General features: G+C 42.8%; 1 protein-coding gene across 1 annotated transcript in view; it reads right to left on the bottom strand.

Moving 5' to 3' along the window:
• Positions 1 to 18,644, bottom strand: part of Slc44a1 (solute carrier family 44 member 1) — a 124,899-nt gene that overhangs the window by 64,911 nt on the left and 41,344 nt on the right. The window contains exons 2-3 of the mRNA XM_051162090.1: positions 18,260 to 18,349; positions 9,607 to 9,749 (exon numbers count right to left, since the gene is read on the bottom strand). Of these exons, the coding sequence (XP_051018047.1) occupies positions 9,607 to 9,749; positions 18,260 to 18,349 (233 nt within the window). The remainder of the gene's footprint in view (positions 1 to 9,606; positions 9,750 to 18,259; positions 18,350 to 18,644) is intronic.

Here is an 18,644-nt window from a genome sequence, read left to right as displayed (position 1 = left end):
CAAGTGGAGTGCTCCAACCCCACCTTGCTTCCCTCCTTCTATGTGCTCCTTCTGTTGGCTCACCCATGACTTCGGTGCGGAAAATACTGGAAGCATGACTATCATAGCTTCCAGCGACTCTTGTGAGATCTTCTGGTGAATTCTTGAACCTAAGAGTAATTCTTGAGCTCTGAACCTACATCTGCCATCGGAAACAAGGGTGGCCCTGGGAAAATGGCATGGGGAGCCTTTTAGCTCCCTAGGTGCCTTCAATTCAGACCCAGATACACTCACACGCATGGACAATGTCTATGAAACTCCTAGTTGAAGCGGTTAACGATTATCTCAAAGTATGGTACAAAGGTCTCTGAAAAGATTTTTTTTTTTCTTTTCAAAAGCTTTTTAAAAATCTTTATGGCGCCAGGTTAACACGCAACAAGTAGGTCAAGCACACGCACCAGCTGCCTAACTTAGACACAGCAAGCGCATCTGCTAGTCCTGCATCCCAGGAAGCCAATCGCCCGGCCTGGGCTGCATTCCTGCGATGTAGTTCTGCTAAGCAGCCTTCCACTTTCCTGTTTAGAATCAGTAAGCCATTCAACTTCCATCTCCTGCTTTCCCTAAAGATGAAGTATACAGCTGGTGTCCTTCGCTCCTGCTAGCAGTTCTAGTCACAGCAAGTATTATGACAGCGGGCAGAATCCTATTAGAAATTACTTTTTTTTAAATTAAAGTTAAGATGTAATGGGATCACAAACTATAATGACAATTAATTTCCAAATATGCCTCTATAAACTTACCTTTTGAAAAATCTAGGTCTTACAACTTCTAATGTTTTTCTATGAGAGAGAAGTTTGGGAAATTTGTATAAATGACACAGCAAGTTTCAATGTGATCCCAAGCATTAACCACTTGTGAACGCTGATGATGCCTATGGGACAGGAAGTCTACAAATGTGGCTTCACCTGAGGTCTCATCGAGGGTGATCCTTCTCATTTTATGCTAAACTAGGAGAGGCAGCAAGCAAAGGCTGACAGCGTTTGATGGGAGACTGGCACCGGTGGAGACTGGCGCCGGCGATTTCCTTCAAAGCAAAGGGAAAATGCTCAGACTGGGAACATACTCACCTACTTAACCTAACTGCGGGAAGAAGCAGGTCAGCTGCTGGGTCGCTCTGCAGAGCACTGGAAGGCTCGAGCTCCAGTACAATGCCTAAACGAACTACATCGCATCCTCAAGCTGCTTCAATTCCATGGGACGCTTGGACGTTCCTTCCCGTGTATACCAGTCCTCACCCTGCGTTAGCCCAGCCTGCATGAACCCCAACCTGACAGACTGTAAGCCTTGAACTGAACCTCACCCACAACAACTGAGGCTCCACATCTGACTAAAACTACCTTGTTCCCAGCCTTCTACCACTGGTTGAGGCTCTTTAACCCAGAACCAAGAAGCTGCCCTGAGGGAAGACTTATAATGGGGAGGCTTTCACCTGTCACTGGGGCAAGGTGTCACGGGCCACAGGTACAGGTATAGAGTCCTTAGGTCGATGTTAGGCTCTGAAAATGACTCCCTACATACTCAGCAAGGAAACAGGGCCCCAGTCCTAAAGCCACATGGAACTGACTTCTTGGTGGTAAGTTAGCATGGGAAAATGACTTATTCTCCAGAACGGCAAGAAGGCACTGCAGCACTGCCTATGCTGTGATTCTAGCCTTAGGAAAACCTGGAATAGAGCAGCAGCTACGCCGCCGACTTCTGATTTGTAGAACCCCAGTGTTTTCAATCACTAGGTGACAGCAATCTTTTGCAACAGCAGTAAGTAAACTAACATAACAGTGTTTCTGGTCCTTCCACCCAAGGGCCCTACTTTTCTCTCTTTACCAGTTGTGATGAGGAACCCAGGCCAGCAGTCACAAGGTGTCCATGGGCAGCACTCATGCAGGACGGAACCACTACCATTGTGCACCCCTATATTTGTCTTCCTCGTGAGAATATGAGCTCTTCAAGGACAGGGACTATGAACATCTCTATTTTTAATTTAATGCACATAATGCATCTCATGTATACAATTTTAACCTTGAGGAAATAAAACCTATCCATTGTTCAACAATAGCAGTAAGATTCTCGTGTCACTGTATAACCGAAGTGCACATCTGACCTGTTTTCCTACCGTAAGCTCCTGAGTCCTGAAATGTCTCTCCAAAAATACTTCCTCCAGGTACAGCATTTGTGATTGCATGATTTTATCAAGTTCTACTTTTTTTTTTTACAAGATCCTAATTTCCATGAGACTAAAAAAAAAAAATTACGTCTGTGTAGCTGAAGGATATATGTAAAGTTTAGACACCCAGATTTAGACTCTGAACCAAAGAAAATGGCCAAGAAAAAGGGTTTTAAGCAAACTTTCCTTTTCTTCAGCCATTTAGGCTACTTCCTGCTTTATTATCACTAGAAGTAGCCTATATCACACAACTAATTTTCAATGAAAGTAGGCTAAAGACAAAATTAAATAACTAGATTTTTCCTTTTTTAAAAAATTTGTTAGTCGTTCATTTTATGTGTGTGGCTCTTTTGTCTGTTTGCATGTCTGTATATCAGAGGAGGGCATTGGATCCCATGAGACTACCAGCATAGATGGTTGTGAATTGCCATGTGGATGCTAGGAGTTAAACTCAGGACCTTTTGAAGAGCAGTCAGTGTGCCTAACTGCCGAGCCATTTCTCTCACCCCAAAGAAAAAATATACACTTTTTTTTTTGGGGGGGGGGCGGACAAAATGGTGACAGGGTCTCTATTTAGCTGTGGCTGCCTGGAACTCACTGTATAGACCAGGCTAGCCTAGAACTCACAGAGATCTGCCTGTCTCTGCCTCTGAAGGGCTGGGAGTAAAGGCCTATGCCACCACGCCCTGCTAGAATTTTCAAGAAAGGTGAATGACAGACAGCCGTTGAGCACAGAACAATCTAGGTCAAGTCAACAGGAAGAAAAGTCCTCGTTATAGGCCCTAGGTTATAGGGAATCTCAAAACACCCTTTTAAGCAAAATTTACCTTTTTTTTTTTTCCCTTTTTTCTTTTTTAAACAGGGCCAAAGATTCTCAGTGAATGAGATTTGAAAAACTCTTGCTAAAACTTCACAAAGTGATATAAATTATACCCGGCAAAAGGCACACAACTGTAATCCCAGGCTGAGGCAAAAGGACTGTGTGAGGTCAGCTAGCCTAAAAAGTAAGGCTTTGTCTCAAAAGCAAAATAATAACAACAAGCAAAGTATGTCTTTACACACTGATTTACTAAAGAAACACGTTTTCTGGAAAACAGAAGGCTGTAACAACATATAGGCCCAGAAAGCTTAGCAGTCACTTAAAGAGTAAACACATTCTACAAGGTAGGATGCTGTCACCACTAACTTCCCATATAGCCCTTATGTAAGTTCATAGGTCGAGGAGTGTGGGCAAGATGACAGGAATTATCTAACCTGAAAGGACAAGCAGTGGCCATTAACGTTCTAAGAGAAACCACAACATTTCTCGAAATTAAGACCAATACTCACGAAATAATTACCCTGCTTAAGAACTGTATGGTAGGTATGTTTCTACAAATATCAAAAACATATAAACAGTAAAACAAAATCAACCATGACATGAGAATAATGAAGTTCATACCACAGTTCACGTTCTCTCACCAACAGAAAAGGAATTTTGTAATCGCCTTCAAACTCTTTAAAACCTTATAGATTTGGCCTCTTTCAAGGTCTCCGTGGTTATAACTTTTGTATAACCTACTCCCTTCCATGTTTCCCAACAACCCTTTCCACCTTTAAATGCTGAGAGGAATCTACAGAATGAAAAAGGCAGAAACCCAGAATCGTAGCCCTGCTGGCAGGAGGCAGGACAGACCTTAAGTAGGGGTACCAGACGGAGACCAGTAGAGCCCTAGTCTTGGTCTCTGCACATGTTTGTTGAACCACACACAGACCAAAAAATAAGAGAAAAAAATGCATCTGTGTTGTCATATTCAGAATTCTTCTTCTAACTACTCTCTGAGCAACAAGGTGTAACAGCTCCTTACTCAGTAGAAGTACTATCAATAATTTGGGAGATGGTTACGAATACAGAAGGACACACATAGCTTATAAGCAAATACTCTGACATTTATAAGAAGGATGTAAGCAGCAAGCGATTTTGATATTTGCAAGTATGTATGTACTGGAACAATTCCGTGGGGACACAGAGGAGTATGCGGACATGTCTCCATAGATCCTGGGTCCTTTACTCATATAATAAAGGGCCCCAATGGTCTCAAGGCCCTTCTAGCACAGGAATAGTAAGCTAGCTTACAGTGAGGATAAGCACAGCTGAGAAGATAAAGTTCCTGCATTAGGGTTGTTTTCACTCCATTTCCTAGAAAATTATGCAAAAAAAAATTGAAAGAAGGCACCAAATAAGATGTTCCCCCTACTGCGTATTCACACACAGATGCTGCCATCTTCCTCAGACCCTTCATTTCTTGCACCCTGTTACTAGATCATCTCAAATTGAGAGGCATTTTAGGGGCACGTAATGGGAACTTTAAAATAGCTTCTTCAGAGGAAAGGCTGAAAGATGAAAATTAGATTTATGAGAAACACATCCTCTGAACCTGTAAAAGAAATCAATACCAGCAAGTAAGAAACACTGGGGAAATTTCTTAGAGTAACAAAGAAAGCGGACACTAAGCAAGATCGTGTGCAGGAAGGAGGGCAAAGTCCTCACGACAGAATACCTCAATCAGAACAACGTACATTGTACCCTCCCTGGCCTATGCTAAGAGCCGCTGCCCTCTTGCCATACCCTCTCCTCTGTGCACCCAGGGCGTGAGAATATCTCTTGCACCAACACCAAGCCTTCTCTACCGCCTCAAGCCCCGTCTCAGAGGCCAACGAAGTGAGGCCCCTTGTCTCAGCACATACCTCTGAACTAGCTCAGGCTGACCTGGACATAAGCCGATGCATCCCTGCTCTGCACACATGGACACTAGCACCCCTGTCTTCAGATGTTACTGTTCCACCATGTATCCTGCCATCTTGTGATGACATTGGCCATTTGGCCATCACCAGAGGCCTAAGCCACAGAGCAGCCTATAAGGCTAATAAACCCTTCTCTTTATCATAATAATGATAGCGATAACTTTCACATACATTCTAAGAGTGCTTACATGTTATAGGTCCACAAATTATGGGCCAAATTAGAACATGACAGAAGAGATTTAGTTTTGGCATTGCCAATCAGTTCACCACGCACTCCCTACAATCAGAAGTCTGGCTCTAAGCCCAACCCATGATGGGTAGGATCATCACCACAGCTCAGCCACAAAGTAAGCCACTCTCTGTTCACAAGTGTTTGGCAGGCTGCTGTCAGATAAATAATCTATTCTAGAACTCTATGGCTCTATAGGAAATGAGCTTATCTGAGTTGATCTAGACTTAGGCCCATATCTGATTTTGCTTCTATGCAGAAAAGTCTTAGTTTCTCAAGCAAGCAGCTCAGAGATGAATTTAAGTCCATATGAAGTTGAGGCTTTCCTGGATCTCCTCAACACTGTGGGGCAGTTCTCTGTGCAACCCTGTTACAACAGGAAATACACTATCATTACAACTAGAACATTACAACTAGAAGTGCCAATAAATAAGGTTTTTCTTTACTGATAAGAAAACTCTTACAGTCATCTTAGCATCTTGAACACTTGGTTAAAATAAGACAGATCTGTGCCCTCTCCCATCTGTCTCCTGACTTCCCTCCTTCCGTGATAATTACAATTAAGTAAGCCCTCATCAAGGAACCGAAGTACTCAGACTAAGAGCTACAAAAACCAGGCTGCTTCCGGGAAGACAGTGTGGCAGAGGACCCAATAAAGTCCCAGAAGCCTTGCTCATGTCCTTATGCAATTCTTTTTTTCTTGAGTTCCAGTGGGACTTGAAATTTGTGCCTCATCAGCAGAAAAATGGCAAAGATGACATACATCACTTCCACCATTATGGCACACACAGGCAATGTCCATATGGATAGCACTTTATACCATGATATCACTTCCATAATTATACTACATAGAAGTATTACTTTCATTGTTCTAGAAGATTCTCTAGGTGCCCTTCTGCTGGTTCTGATGGAGTAAACCACGGCAATCTATGTCTAAATTTCTGAATCAACAGACACCGGCATGACAAATATGTCTTGCTTTAAGCCACTAAATTTATGGTATTGTTACCTAGCAACCAATAATTAATAGACAGACAAGAAAACACAATATAATTAGAGAGCAAATTGAAGGCCATAGAATAACGAGCGTGAGATGGCAAAGTTCAGGCAATCACAGTAAAAGGAAGCTTACTACGGGATAGGGTTATTTTGAAACACTTCATAAAAAGGTCAGCTGTGAGACCCGGTGTAAGTGTTTCAAAGAATCGGGTAAGCAGACAGGCAGAAGGAACAGCACAGAGGCAGGATCAATCAAATGCCACAGACAGTAATAACACCACACTGAGGGACAGTGGGAGAGGACTGGGAAGGCGAAATGGGTCCGGATCTCAAAAGGCCTGCAAGAGCTGGGGCTGGGTGGGCTCATCTGTGATTGCACAGGCCACAGCAGGAAAGCAAAGGCCCTGGAAGAGGGCAATGGCAAAATAAAAGCCCTATTTTCAAGAACTTAATCCCATCACAGCATAAAGGACAGAGCTGATTACAGCTAAGAAGACCAAGAATAGATACATTAAGCACAACAGTCGTCATGAGAGGCTAACAAGTGCGGGGGAGGGGCTTCATACACAATAATAACTAAAGGCACGCAAATTAAAACTATAAAGTACTATCCTGTGGCTTATCAAACTAGTAAAGAATAAAAACTAATAATACTAGCAAAGATAAAGCAATCTCAGACACTGTTGGTGGCAATGTAAATGCAACAGCCTTAATGGAAAGCCGTTCAGCAACATGCATTAATAATCTTAAAATATTCAGATCCTCAAACTCAGTAATTCACTTCTTAGAGTGAATTTATTTACTCATTTGGCAAGCACTGAATGAACTGCCTACTTCATTCCTGACACTGAGCTAGCTGGCTCTAAGGATTCAACACTGAAAAGAACAGGCCTCATTGCTTTCACAGCATTTAGTAAAGACACCCCTTGGACAAATTATCAAAAAAAAAAAGTGTAATTATTTATATTAAAGGCCACAAGGAGAGTTTTAAGTGGAAAATTATGATAGGTGACTCTTTCATTCCGTCGGTAGAATGTCAGTCTCACAGTTTAATCTGTAAAGCCAGAGACAGCTTCTCTGGGAAGTGACCTTTCTGCTGAGAGAGGAAGGATGAGCAGAATTTAGCTACATAAGAAATGGAAAGAAAAAGAAAAAACTCTAGTAGAAGGGATAACGGTCATGAAAGGATTTTATAGGATTTGTTGCTGCATTATTCAGCAAATGCACATGAAGGTCAAATAAGGGCCAGGCATTGGTGGTATCAGCACAAACACAGGTGTAAGGAGAGTATGCATTAACCATGGAAGGCCGTGGAGCTCGCTGAAGCCGGCAGGACAAGGAAAGAGCTCCAGACAAAGGCAGCAGGCCATGTCGTTGGAGGAAAAGGATGAAATAAAGCCAAGGCAGACAAAGAACGCTGCCTTCTTGTCGCTAACTTCAAATACGTAGACTTACCTGAATACGGATACCCCAAATTCTCACAGGCATTTACAGACAGAGATGGCCAGATTATACCGTACCAGTTAATAGTGCAAAGGAACCAAAAACACGTAAGTGGGTATGGTTGCACACACCTTCACATCCCAGGACTGGAGAGGATAAAGCAGGTGAATCTCTGTGATTTCAAGGTCATCCTGGTCTACTTAAGAAAGACGCAGGCCAGCCAGGGCTACACAATGAGACCCTGACCCCTGCAACCCACCCCCCAAAAAAGAAAAAGAAAACAAAAGCACAAAAATACATGTTAAATATGTGTACATGAGTGAAGAAAAAACTAATTCAAAAGCCATTTATTTTCTCTGCGGTTAAACGTGAATAGCTCTTGACTACGCAAAATAATCAGAGAAAAGTAGCTCTTTCTCAGAGTAATATACAATTTCTCCTTGCCAGAGGCCAACGTATATATAAGATAGACAGAAGGTTTGGAAGCTGCCTCCCTGACCAGCCTGTTAAATGAGAGTGGTACCTGCATGCCTTATGATACATACATGTGCACAGTCACTGTAGGTCAGGAAGCAAGCCATAGGGACAGTGGACTAAAGCATAAGACCCTCTCTTTCCTGTGCCCTCAGCTGAGAGAATCATAAACTTGGCGCATTTTAACATCTTATGACACAGGTGCTACTTTAGAAACAAAATAAATTGAAGCTTTTCAAGTTCTACATGTCCAAATACATTTTGAAATAAAAAGTCAACAAAAAAAAGTTTGTGGTATTTTTCATATAAAAACTGACCCAAAGTCTAAAATGTGTATTAATTCCATAAACAAGCACAAATGAAACAATTTTCTAAGCTGCTAAGACTCATTCACCGCTTCTCTTAAGGGATGCAGTATGCAGGTGCACTCGAGGACAGATGCTCACAACAGCACTGGATCCTCTGCTACCACCAACCAGCTACTTGGCCTTGACAGTCACTGTAGCTAAACCTTTGTTCCTCCTGCCTTGCAGGGTGGTAAATGCTTGTCATCTGCGGGAGGCTATGCAAAGACTCACTGTTGTTACTTAGAACTTAGCATATTTGACCTGCATGATCTCCTCTTCATTAGAGGGTGGATTGTCTCTAAGAAAGGGAAACTATTTAAAAAGTTCTTCAAGTTTCTGAAATCACTAAATTCACCTTATACCTCATACAGAAGGGCCAAGATTTAAGGAACAGTCACAAATAATAAGTTGTTAGGATCTACTCCGACTTTTCCTAGAAAGTATAACTACACTGATCAGTATTGCTAGCCTGCAATTAGACTTATTAATTCTGAAGTCCTGATTTGGCTTGAAATAACATAATGAAGTTTGAGGGTATATACATTCACAACCTGAAACTTTACACAGAAATCAGACATAGAGTGTGTTTACTGGATGAAATGCATTTCCTCCATCAGTACTGGTAATAAAATAATAGCTTTTGAAGAGCATGGACAATTAAAGTCAGAAGTGTCACGACATCCTCACGATGACACTGAGAACCCAAGACAATCTGTCAAAGAAGATATAGCTTTTAGGGAGCTGGAAAGGCTTAAATATTTATAAATGATGCATCACAAAATACTACATTATAGCTTTATGCTATTGTCATCCATCTGTCTCCCATTAAGTATAATCTTAAAATGGAGAATATTATTTTCTGGGTTAAGGAGTAGAACACAACCTAAAGGCTAATGGGAAGACAGAACCCTTTCAAATCACTTTCTTGACCCACTAAAACTGCAAGGTGGGCAGTTTTGTTTCCTGGAGAATGTATTTGTTGAATCAAAGCAGCAGTGACTAAATACCCCATTTAAAAAAAATACTCTTATGAAAAGTATATGAAAATATCCCGGAGGCGCTAGGAAACCATGCCTCCCTGTGCTTCCCGCCAAGTTTCCAGACCATTTGTCATGCAAGAATCTACTCACTTCCGGTGGGTGTGGTCCAGGCCACTGTTTGGTATTGCTTCCAGCTTTGCATTTCTCTGCCCACAGATATTTCCATAGCTGTCGTATCCTGACACTAGTCTTGCTGCTGCACCTGTTGCTACTGAAAAGCCACAAATAAATCCCTAGGAAAGAAACAGAAAAAAAAAAAAAAAAACAGAGACAAATAAACCATTTCAATAGCATCAGTCACTACTTGATATGATAATGAGCTTCTTTTGTCTGCTGCAGGGAACAAAGAGCTCTATTTTCTTATAGCAAACACGATCACACTGTTTTCCCTGGTCTGCATAGGAACAGTATGAAGAAGTCCACAGGGAAATACCATTTGCTACTGGAAGGACACAAATCCCACCCTTCCTTGTCATATGATTGCCTTTGCATTTTGTGACATTCACTGTGGTGCCCCCATGCTGAACACCTGCTCAGAGCCAGATTCCATGCAGGGAATTTATCATACATTCTCTAATTCTCCCAAGGAGGAAACTAAGGCCTGGGAAGGTTAGTAAGTCATGCAGGGCCACAAAAGCTAGTAAAGATCAGAGTCTAGCATCTAAGCCAGCTGTAGTCATTCGTTAGTTTTACTTGGTCATAAAGGGGTTCTATTAAACAAACAGTAAAGGATAAATGGGGGCTAAAATCCAGAGAACAACAATATGTGAGATTTGAATCATTATCACTTCAGAGCACACAACACTTTTGTCCTTCCTGCGACAAAGCTGTATAAGAGCCAAGACTTACATCATGAAGCTCGCTATTACCACTCGACAGTGGATGGAGGGCAGGTGGATGGAGGACTGCCTTCACATACTGCAAAAGGCCACTTATTTCATGGGAATATGCTTCATCCTGGTCTCAAAGGTAAATGGTAGACACTGGGGACCACACAGTGCTTGCTTGCTGAGTCTGCCAGGCGCTGATCACAACAAGGCAACGGAAGCCAGCACTCCACCACAGCCCAGTGAGCATAAGGCTGCAAGTAAGACCAGTGATGGCTGATAATGGCTGACCTAGGGATGGAGGGGCAGGGGAGGATGGGACTTGGACATTGAGAGGACCCATTTCTGTTTAGTCGGGTTAAGGAGGCAGAGAGGGTACCCATCAATTCTTATCTAAATGGTGCTGCTGGATCTCAGGCTGCAGAGGTGCATGCTGCAGTCTGATCCAATCCCTCAGAGAAAAGTCTTTTTTCCTTTACACATACTTACCTAAAAAGCCTTTTTAAAAAAAAATCTGGCAACTCTTTTTCTAGACAGCTCTTCTGACTTTCACTGTGCAGACAAGGAGAGGTGAGAAACTTCTTAAACCACACTCTGTGAAAAAGTACACAGAGGACAGAAACCGGACACAACGTCCTAGTCTCCAACCCTGATCAACTCTCTACCTCAACTGGCTCACCTGACAAATGGACAGAGTCTGCAGCTCCTCAAGCTGGGGTAAGGAGTAAATGGTGCTATAGTAAGAGCTTAGTAAGCATCTCATATTCCGCTATTAGAAACCAGAGCGTGTGTGAGAGAAAGACTGTGGACTTCAAGTTACACGCTCTTGTGTTATCAACGGAGCACCGGTGGTTCCATTTTCTATGAGTATGACTGTGGTCAAACTTGCTCAATCCCCCCTGCCTCAGTCTACCCATCTACTGGCTGGGAGTAAAACTGCCTAACCCAACGGCTACTGTAGGACATACTAGAGAGAACACAAGTGAGTGCACCTCTGGGTAAATGCTAACCCTTCATTCCCCACAGCAACAGCTGAGCTGCCAGCAGTGCTGCTGGGCGTGGCTGGCCACTCCCCTGTTACAGAGTGCTCTCTCCCCTCTAAACACAGAAGAATGCTAAGTCTCACCCATGAACTTCAGCCCGATACTAAGATATATATATTCACCCTTGTACACACATACACAAACTCAAATGAGCACACCCTCTTATGTTTCAGCTCCAAACTTGGAAACCGTGTGCTGAGCGAACAGAAGGAAGGGGAAACGCAGAGGCTACAATGGAGAAGTTTTCCATCATTGGCATCCAGAACGTCTCCCAAAGATCCCTGTGTTAAGAGCTTCGGCCTCCAACCTGTGGGCCAGTGATGGGAATGGGTGGTGATGAACCCGTAACACGTGAGCCCAGCATGTCTTCCAATTACGCAGTACCTTTGCAGGGGACTGTGGGGGCCCTGGCTGCTGCTTCATAACGTCTTTCCGCTGTCTGGCCGGAAGCGGAAGTGAGTGACTTTGCTCTATTGCATGTTCCTACCACGAGGGACCAACCCGAAGGCCCCAAAGCAACAGGGCCAGCCAACCATGGGCTGAAAACCTTTTCACTTATAAACTGAGAGTATTTGTTATGGTAACAAGAGAGCACGAAGAACGATCCTGGACAAAGGAACTAACTAAACGAGACTGCTCGGTAGCTGGAGTCTCCCTACCATGTACTACCTGCTGCCTTTGAGGCAATTACTGACTTACAGTCAGCTCTCTTCATCTGTAACGCTGAGCACGTCTACCTCACAGCATAATGATGAGACCGGAAGGAGATAACGCAGATCCAGTCCCTGGCTAAGCGTCTGCTACCTGGCAGGTGATGAATATGTGGGAGCCTGTTACTAGTAAACCTGCACCGGCAAAGGCTGACAGCGGTACCAGGAAGTGACAAACTTGCTCTGTTTCTTGTCAGAAAAACCAAAATTTTATCTGGGGGAGGTGGCAGTGGGGAGGAAAACTGAGTAATAATGCCAGTAATTTTGTTACTACACAAAAATACTTCCAGATCACAATTAAACTTCTTTAGTAGTCCGGAGCAAAAAAAAAAAAAAAAAAAAAAAGGTTCATTAAAAGGTTACATTCTTTCTTCTTTTGTTTTATTTATGGGGTTTTTTTTTCCCCTAACATTTGATAGGAACGTTGTTAAGGATTCCATTGTTCAGGTTTCCCTTCCTGATTGTTTTATAACACTGCTGTTGCACATGATGGGTTCCCCTCTTAATCAGAAGCCACCTCACATCCCTGGAGCATGGCAGAGGGTAAGCTGTCAATGTTACCTATGTATGCTGAAACGGGACCTTGTCATATTTTTCATACAGGTCATTTAAAGTTCATAGAAGATTCCAGAAGCACTAGAGCAGAGAGTGTGAGAGGCCACAAGGGTGGAGCAGGGGAAGGGCTGGGTAGATAAGGAGGGGTAAGAAGCCGCAACTATTATCCGAGGGACTTCCCACCTGGTATGGGCACTGATGATGCAGAACAAGGGTAACTGCAATCAAAATTCCAATCTCTTTAAAAAGAAAAACACTAAAGTCCAAATGCAGGTGACTACACAACTTCAGAAGAGAAAAGGAAAAAAATACAGTACATGAAATTGAAACAGGATGGGAGAAACTTTTCAGAATATATTCAACACTTTAGTGGCTCTCTGGATAGAGGAGGGGAAAAGCACCCAGCAGAAGGAAATCACATCACAGACATGAATGTTTAATAGTGGAACAGAACACAATCACTATCACTAAGGAAGGGAACCATGACGACAACATTAAAATGACTGAGCCACTGAAGCATTTTGGGGGCTGCTACTGTGAGGTAAACAGGTGTAGACAGAACACTTACAAAACTAAGTGACTAAAAACAGGGCTGGCGGGGGGGGGGGGGTGCATACCTTTAATCCCGGCACTTGGGAGGCAGAGGCAGGCCAATGGATCTCTTAAGAGTACCAGCCTGTTCTACAAGAGCCCTGGTTGCAAGGCTATACAGAAAAAAAACAAAACAAACAAACAAAAAAGACCTAGGTGACTAAAAGCAAATACAGGCACAGCGCTGAGGGACAGGGGACATAGACAAGACCCAGCTACTAATTATATATCACCGAAATGAGTGGACAATTTGCACATAAGAAACTCTGCACTCCCTGTCATAAGGGCTAATGTTACTTAAATAAGTTTTTGCTTAGACTTGTGCACCATCAGGATACACTTCTTTCTCTCTCTCTCTCTCTCTCTCTCTCTCTCTCTCTCTCTCTCTCTCTCTCTCTCTCTCTCTCTCTCTCTCTGTGTGTGTGTGTGTGTGTGTGTGATTTTCACACCTACATTTTACCAAGCAACTGAACAGAGCAGATGGTCTTCACTAGGTGTGGGGGTGGAGATTCAACAAAAACCTGAGGTGAGTAGGAGGAGCATGTGAATATGCCAGAAATGTTGCAAAAATAGTAAATGGGGAAGTGAGTGGCAGAACAGCTGTGTCCCAGCAGATCAGAGTACTGAGTGGCAGGATAGCTGTGTCCCAGCACTCCCCGCCAGCTCTCTCTCAACCACCAGCACATAAGTGGCAACTAGTGCTGGGTCAGTCTGCCCAATAACACATTTATACAGCAGTGGGATAATACTTGGTTTCTGGTCCTCCTCTTCTGAGACTCCTGAAAGCGGGAGGACCATCGGGATCTAGCAGATAAGGTCGGATTAGAAGGCTAGGCACAAAGGCATACTTATGCAAACAAAGCTTTTTGTCAGTACACTGATTTGCAGAGTCCTTTAGCATTTAATAGAATGCATTGCTCTAACTGGAAGAAAAAACTGTTTGACAAGTCTCAGAAACATGTATGCAATAAGTATTTTTTTTAGTATATGCCAAAGCAAAACTTACAATAAAGGAACGAGCATACTCTTAAAGGAAAAGGAACCAATGGGCACAGAGGGAACAAAACCCAAATCTAAGGCTCGGTTTCACAGACAGAGAAAGGAAGAAAAGAAAAACAAACAAACAGCAACAACCAGACAAGGAACACAGAGAACAATCCTTCTAAACCCCAGGCATGTCACACCCTCCCAAATCCTTTCTGCAGCTCATCAGAGCACTGAGCTGGCTCTCCCCCTGGCTGATCACCAGTACCCCAGAGATATGGCCTAATCACTAGTGGGGAGCTGAGGGATAAAGTTCTAAACAAGAATTCCAGATAACAGTCATGTACAGGTGGTATTAAGGAGCTACCTGATTGAAAAGAGAATGTTTTCAATATGGAAAGCTGAAAACAGGAATTTGGAAGTGCAATGTTATGCCAGGTATGACAGTAACATATCTGTGATCCTAACAGAAGCAGAGGTTTCCAAGTTCCCCGTCAACAGAGACCAGGCCCAGCAGCACATGCCTACAAACCCAGCATGCAGGAGGCTAAGGCTGGTAGAGTATAAAGTGAAGCCCAGCTTGCCAACAAGATTTTGCACCCATCTCACTGCCCCCAAATTAAGTTCAATCATGAATGATGACAGCCCAAGAAAACTGAAAACAATTTACTTTGAAAAATGCCTTAAGTTCGTGACAATTCACGCGGTAAAAACTTGCAACTATAGAACAAATAAGTAAATTATGACAAGGAAATGGGCACATGCAAATAAAAGGTTTAATAATGAAGGTGGATGAAAAATAAAAATATCAAAAATAAATAAAATAAAAATATCTATAAAGAGCCTAGGTATCAAGGTAATAAAAGCAATAAAGCTAAAGTCTGAACACCAGACTACAAGCTGACTAGAAAATGGTCTATAAAAGGAGAAAGCAGAGAGATCACTAAAAAGAACACGGAAAGCTCCTATCTTTGCTAACTTACTAGGCAAGTTAACACTTAATTTCACTACCCCTTGTTGATACACTGGTGTAAACTCCATCTCACTGTACGATTCAGAGATTTCTATGGATTGATAATGTTCAACAGATGCTTGTTGAGTGTTCGTTTCAAAACTCCAGATGGGGCTGGAGAGATGGCCCCTGGTGGTTAAAAGCTTCTGCTGCTCTTGAGGAGGACCCAAGCTCAACTCCCAGCACTCATCTCACAAGGTAGCTCACAACCATCCATAACTCCATCTCCAGGAGACCCAACACCCTCTCTGACTTCTGCAGGCACCAGGCACGTGTATGGTACACAAATGTACATGCAAGCAAAATGCTCGTATGATTAAAAATAAAATAAATGAAGAATTCTTTTAAAGCTAATGCAAAACAACACTTAATTTTCTTTTATTCTTTCTTTCTTTCTTTCTTTTTTTTTAAGAACAAAAATGAATCCCGATTGCACCCTGTCCATCAAAAAACCTGAAGTCTAAAATGCTTCATGATCTGGAGCTTTCTGAGCACCAGCATGGGCAACATGTGGGAAAGTCCACATGTGACCTCCCATGATGAGCTGCAGCCAAAACTATATAAAACTACCTGCAGGGCATGAGTAGCAGGTATATCTGAAACATGGAGGAATTCTACGTTTAGACTTGGGTTTCATCCTCCAGATACTTCATCACATTATGTATATGCAAAAATAATCTAATTTTAAAATTTTACGGGTTTTTGTGTACACATACATATATACATACATGTGCATGAAGGTCACAGCACAGCTTCAGAGAACCACTTCTCTCCTTCCACCATGTGAGTCCTGCAGATCAAACTCATCCACCAGGCTTGGCAGAGGGCTCCTTTGCCCAAAGAGCCATGCCAACTGCCATCCAAATGTTTTTACCATTTTGAAATGGGTAACACTTTGACCCCTGAGCGTTTGGTATATGGCTTACTACAGAATGAAATTAAAACGGGATGGAACCAGAAGCAAAACTATACAACTCAGCTGCACTTGTGAGATGGGCAACGGATTACTTCTGTCTCCTCACAGCAAGATTTGACATCAGCTCAACTCCATGGGAAAGCAACCTACTTAAAAGATTCAGTCCAAAACAAATAGCGCTGTGCCTGTATTTAAAAGCACACACAGTGGGTCTTAATTACCGTCGTGATGAAATAGACATTATATTAATTACCATTGCATTAAAACATTTCAGTAAACAGCTCCTTACGCCCAAGTAACTCCCAAATCAGTCTATTAACATTAATGATTGCACTTTCCTGGGCTATTTGAGCACAGGGAAATCAAAAGCACTTTGAGTGGCAGGGCACATGTTTTTACAAACATAATTGTGAAGGTCATTTGTTATTTGTTTTGGGGTTACAATGGCTGTGGAAGAGCTGGGGGCTGATTTTATCAGGCAGTCTATCCATGCTCTTCGTGAATATTCGCACATGCTGAACATGTGATGTCACTCCGCTCAACTAAGCAAACTCTTGAACAACACCTCATAAGGCCTGTATTAGCATTTTGACCTTTTCTATGTGTCCTAAATTTGACAAAAGTGTACTTTTATCTTTAAAACAAATGCTCCTTATTTTCCTAAGCTTATCATGTCTCATTCAAATGTATTGTTTTCTTTTCCTCTGCTCAGGGCTAAAACCCTTAACTAAAGCTATGGCTCCTAGCTTAGATGACGGCTGGTGTATAGCGAGACAAGGAATCCTGAAATCTTTTATTGCAGACAGACAAAAAGCAGTATTTCCAGAAGGACCCTGCATAGAAAGGGCAGGAAGATGGGGCTAAAAATACAGCTAAAAAACCAGAGATGCTGGAGACAGTGCAGTTGCAGCCTGAGTTAGTCGCTAAGGGATGGAGAATCACGGCCCTGGACAGAGTTTTCTTGATGGAGAGAGACGAAATGCAGAGCTGGGAACACAGCTCTCCCATTCACTAGCACGGTAGCCTAAGGGTGGTCCTCTTCTTCTTTAGTTTTGATGTTTTAATCTATAAACCGAGGGTGACCGGCCAGATGAAGATTCCTAAACTCTTTGATGCTCCAAATGTCAGAAAGTGCTAAAGCAGCTCTAGGCCTATTATTTTGGAGCCTAGCACCCTGGCAGCAACCAAAGCCATGAGTGCCAAACTCTGGCTAGGTACACACTCAGCACCTTTCCCCAAGACTCCAATTCTCATCCTCTCTCCCGAGGATGAAATCACCAGAAGTCCTGATTTCCATCAGAGAGAAGCCACTCATCACACTTGACGGCAGGCTGGGGGCCTAGGACTTGACACAAGGGAAAAAGCACTAGGCAGGCTCTTCCCCTGCAGGAAGAACTCAAAACTCTGAGAATTCCAAGTGTGCTGGGTATCAGATAGCTACATACTCACTTTTCCAAAGGGATGCCAGGTCTCTGGGGAAAGAAACGGCTATGCCAAAGATAAGCATGTGGCTTGTGTGGCTGGAGGAGCTAGTAGTCAGGATGTTCCACTAACCTCTCAAGGTCAGATTTCAAAGAAATGTGCATCAAACCATCTGGCTCTCTCAAATGATTGGGTAAAGGGACTCTCGTCCGCTCCTTCAGTTTTATTTGCATGCAACAACAAAATAAGAAAAAGAAAAAAAGAAAGGAGAAAAGCATAAAAGCAAAAGAAAACAGGCCTTTAATCCTAGCACTTGGGAGGCACTCACATGGCAGCTCACAACTATCTGTAATTCCAGTTCCAGGGGATTGGTAGCCTCACACATACATACATGCTGGCAAAGCATCAATGCCCATAAGAAAGTAATAAACAAACTATTTTTTAAAAAGCCAAAAACTAAAACAAAACAAAAGACAAAATAGCAAGTGACTACCAAATACTACCTAATTGTATTAAAGGGGAAAATAACCCCCCTCATGATGGTACCTCAGGCGCTCCAGTTATGCCAATTATAAACAGTAGGGCAGAGAGGAGAGACAAGCACACAGATGCACTGGAAGCTCCCCCTCCCCCTCACACCCTTGTGTCCAGAGTGGAGGTGTGGTTAGCCTGAGTGTCCTTACCATCCCAATGCAGAAGAGGACAAAAAGCAGCAGCCATGGTATGTCTGTGCAGCTACGATCCTCCAGTGGCTTCCAGTCTCGTTTGGAGCTCTAAATTCAAAATACAAAGTAAGACAGCTGGTAAGTGTCAATTTTAGTCAAAACTGAAAAGGTACAAACATTTCTACCCAGATTTTTTTGGGGGGGGGCTAGACAATGTCTACCGAACCTGTAAGGCGAAACTCAACGATCTGTCATGTCTTTGTGAAGTCTACGCTAGCTTCCGGGGCCAACACTGCTGTGGCTCTAGTCCCACTTCTTCCCCTGGCAGGCATGGGACTAACATAGATAGTTTTTGTGGTACTCCACTGAAATATGTAGCATGCTGAGTTGTTATTCTTTTCTA

This window comes from Acomys russatus, chromosome 2, assembly GCF_903995435.1.
Source record: "Acomys russatus chromosome 2, mAcoRus1.1, whole genome shotgun sequence".
NCBI lineage: Eukaryota > Metazoa > Chordata > Mammalia > Rodentia > Muridae > Acomys > Acomys russatus.
The sequence above is the reverse complement of the archived record's forward strand: the minus strand, read 5'-3'. Positions and strand labels throughout refer to the sequence as shown.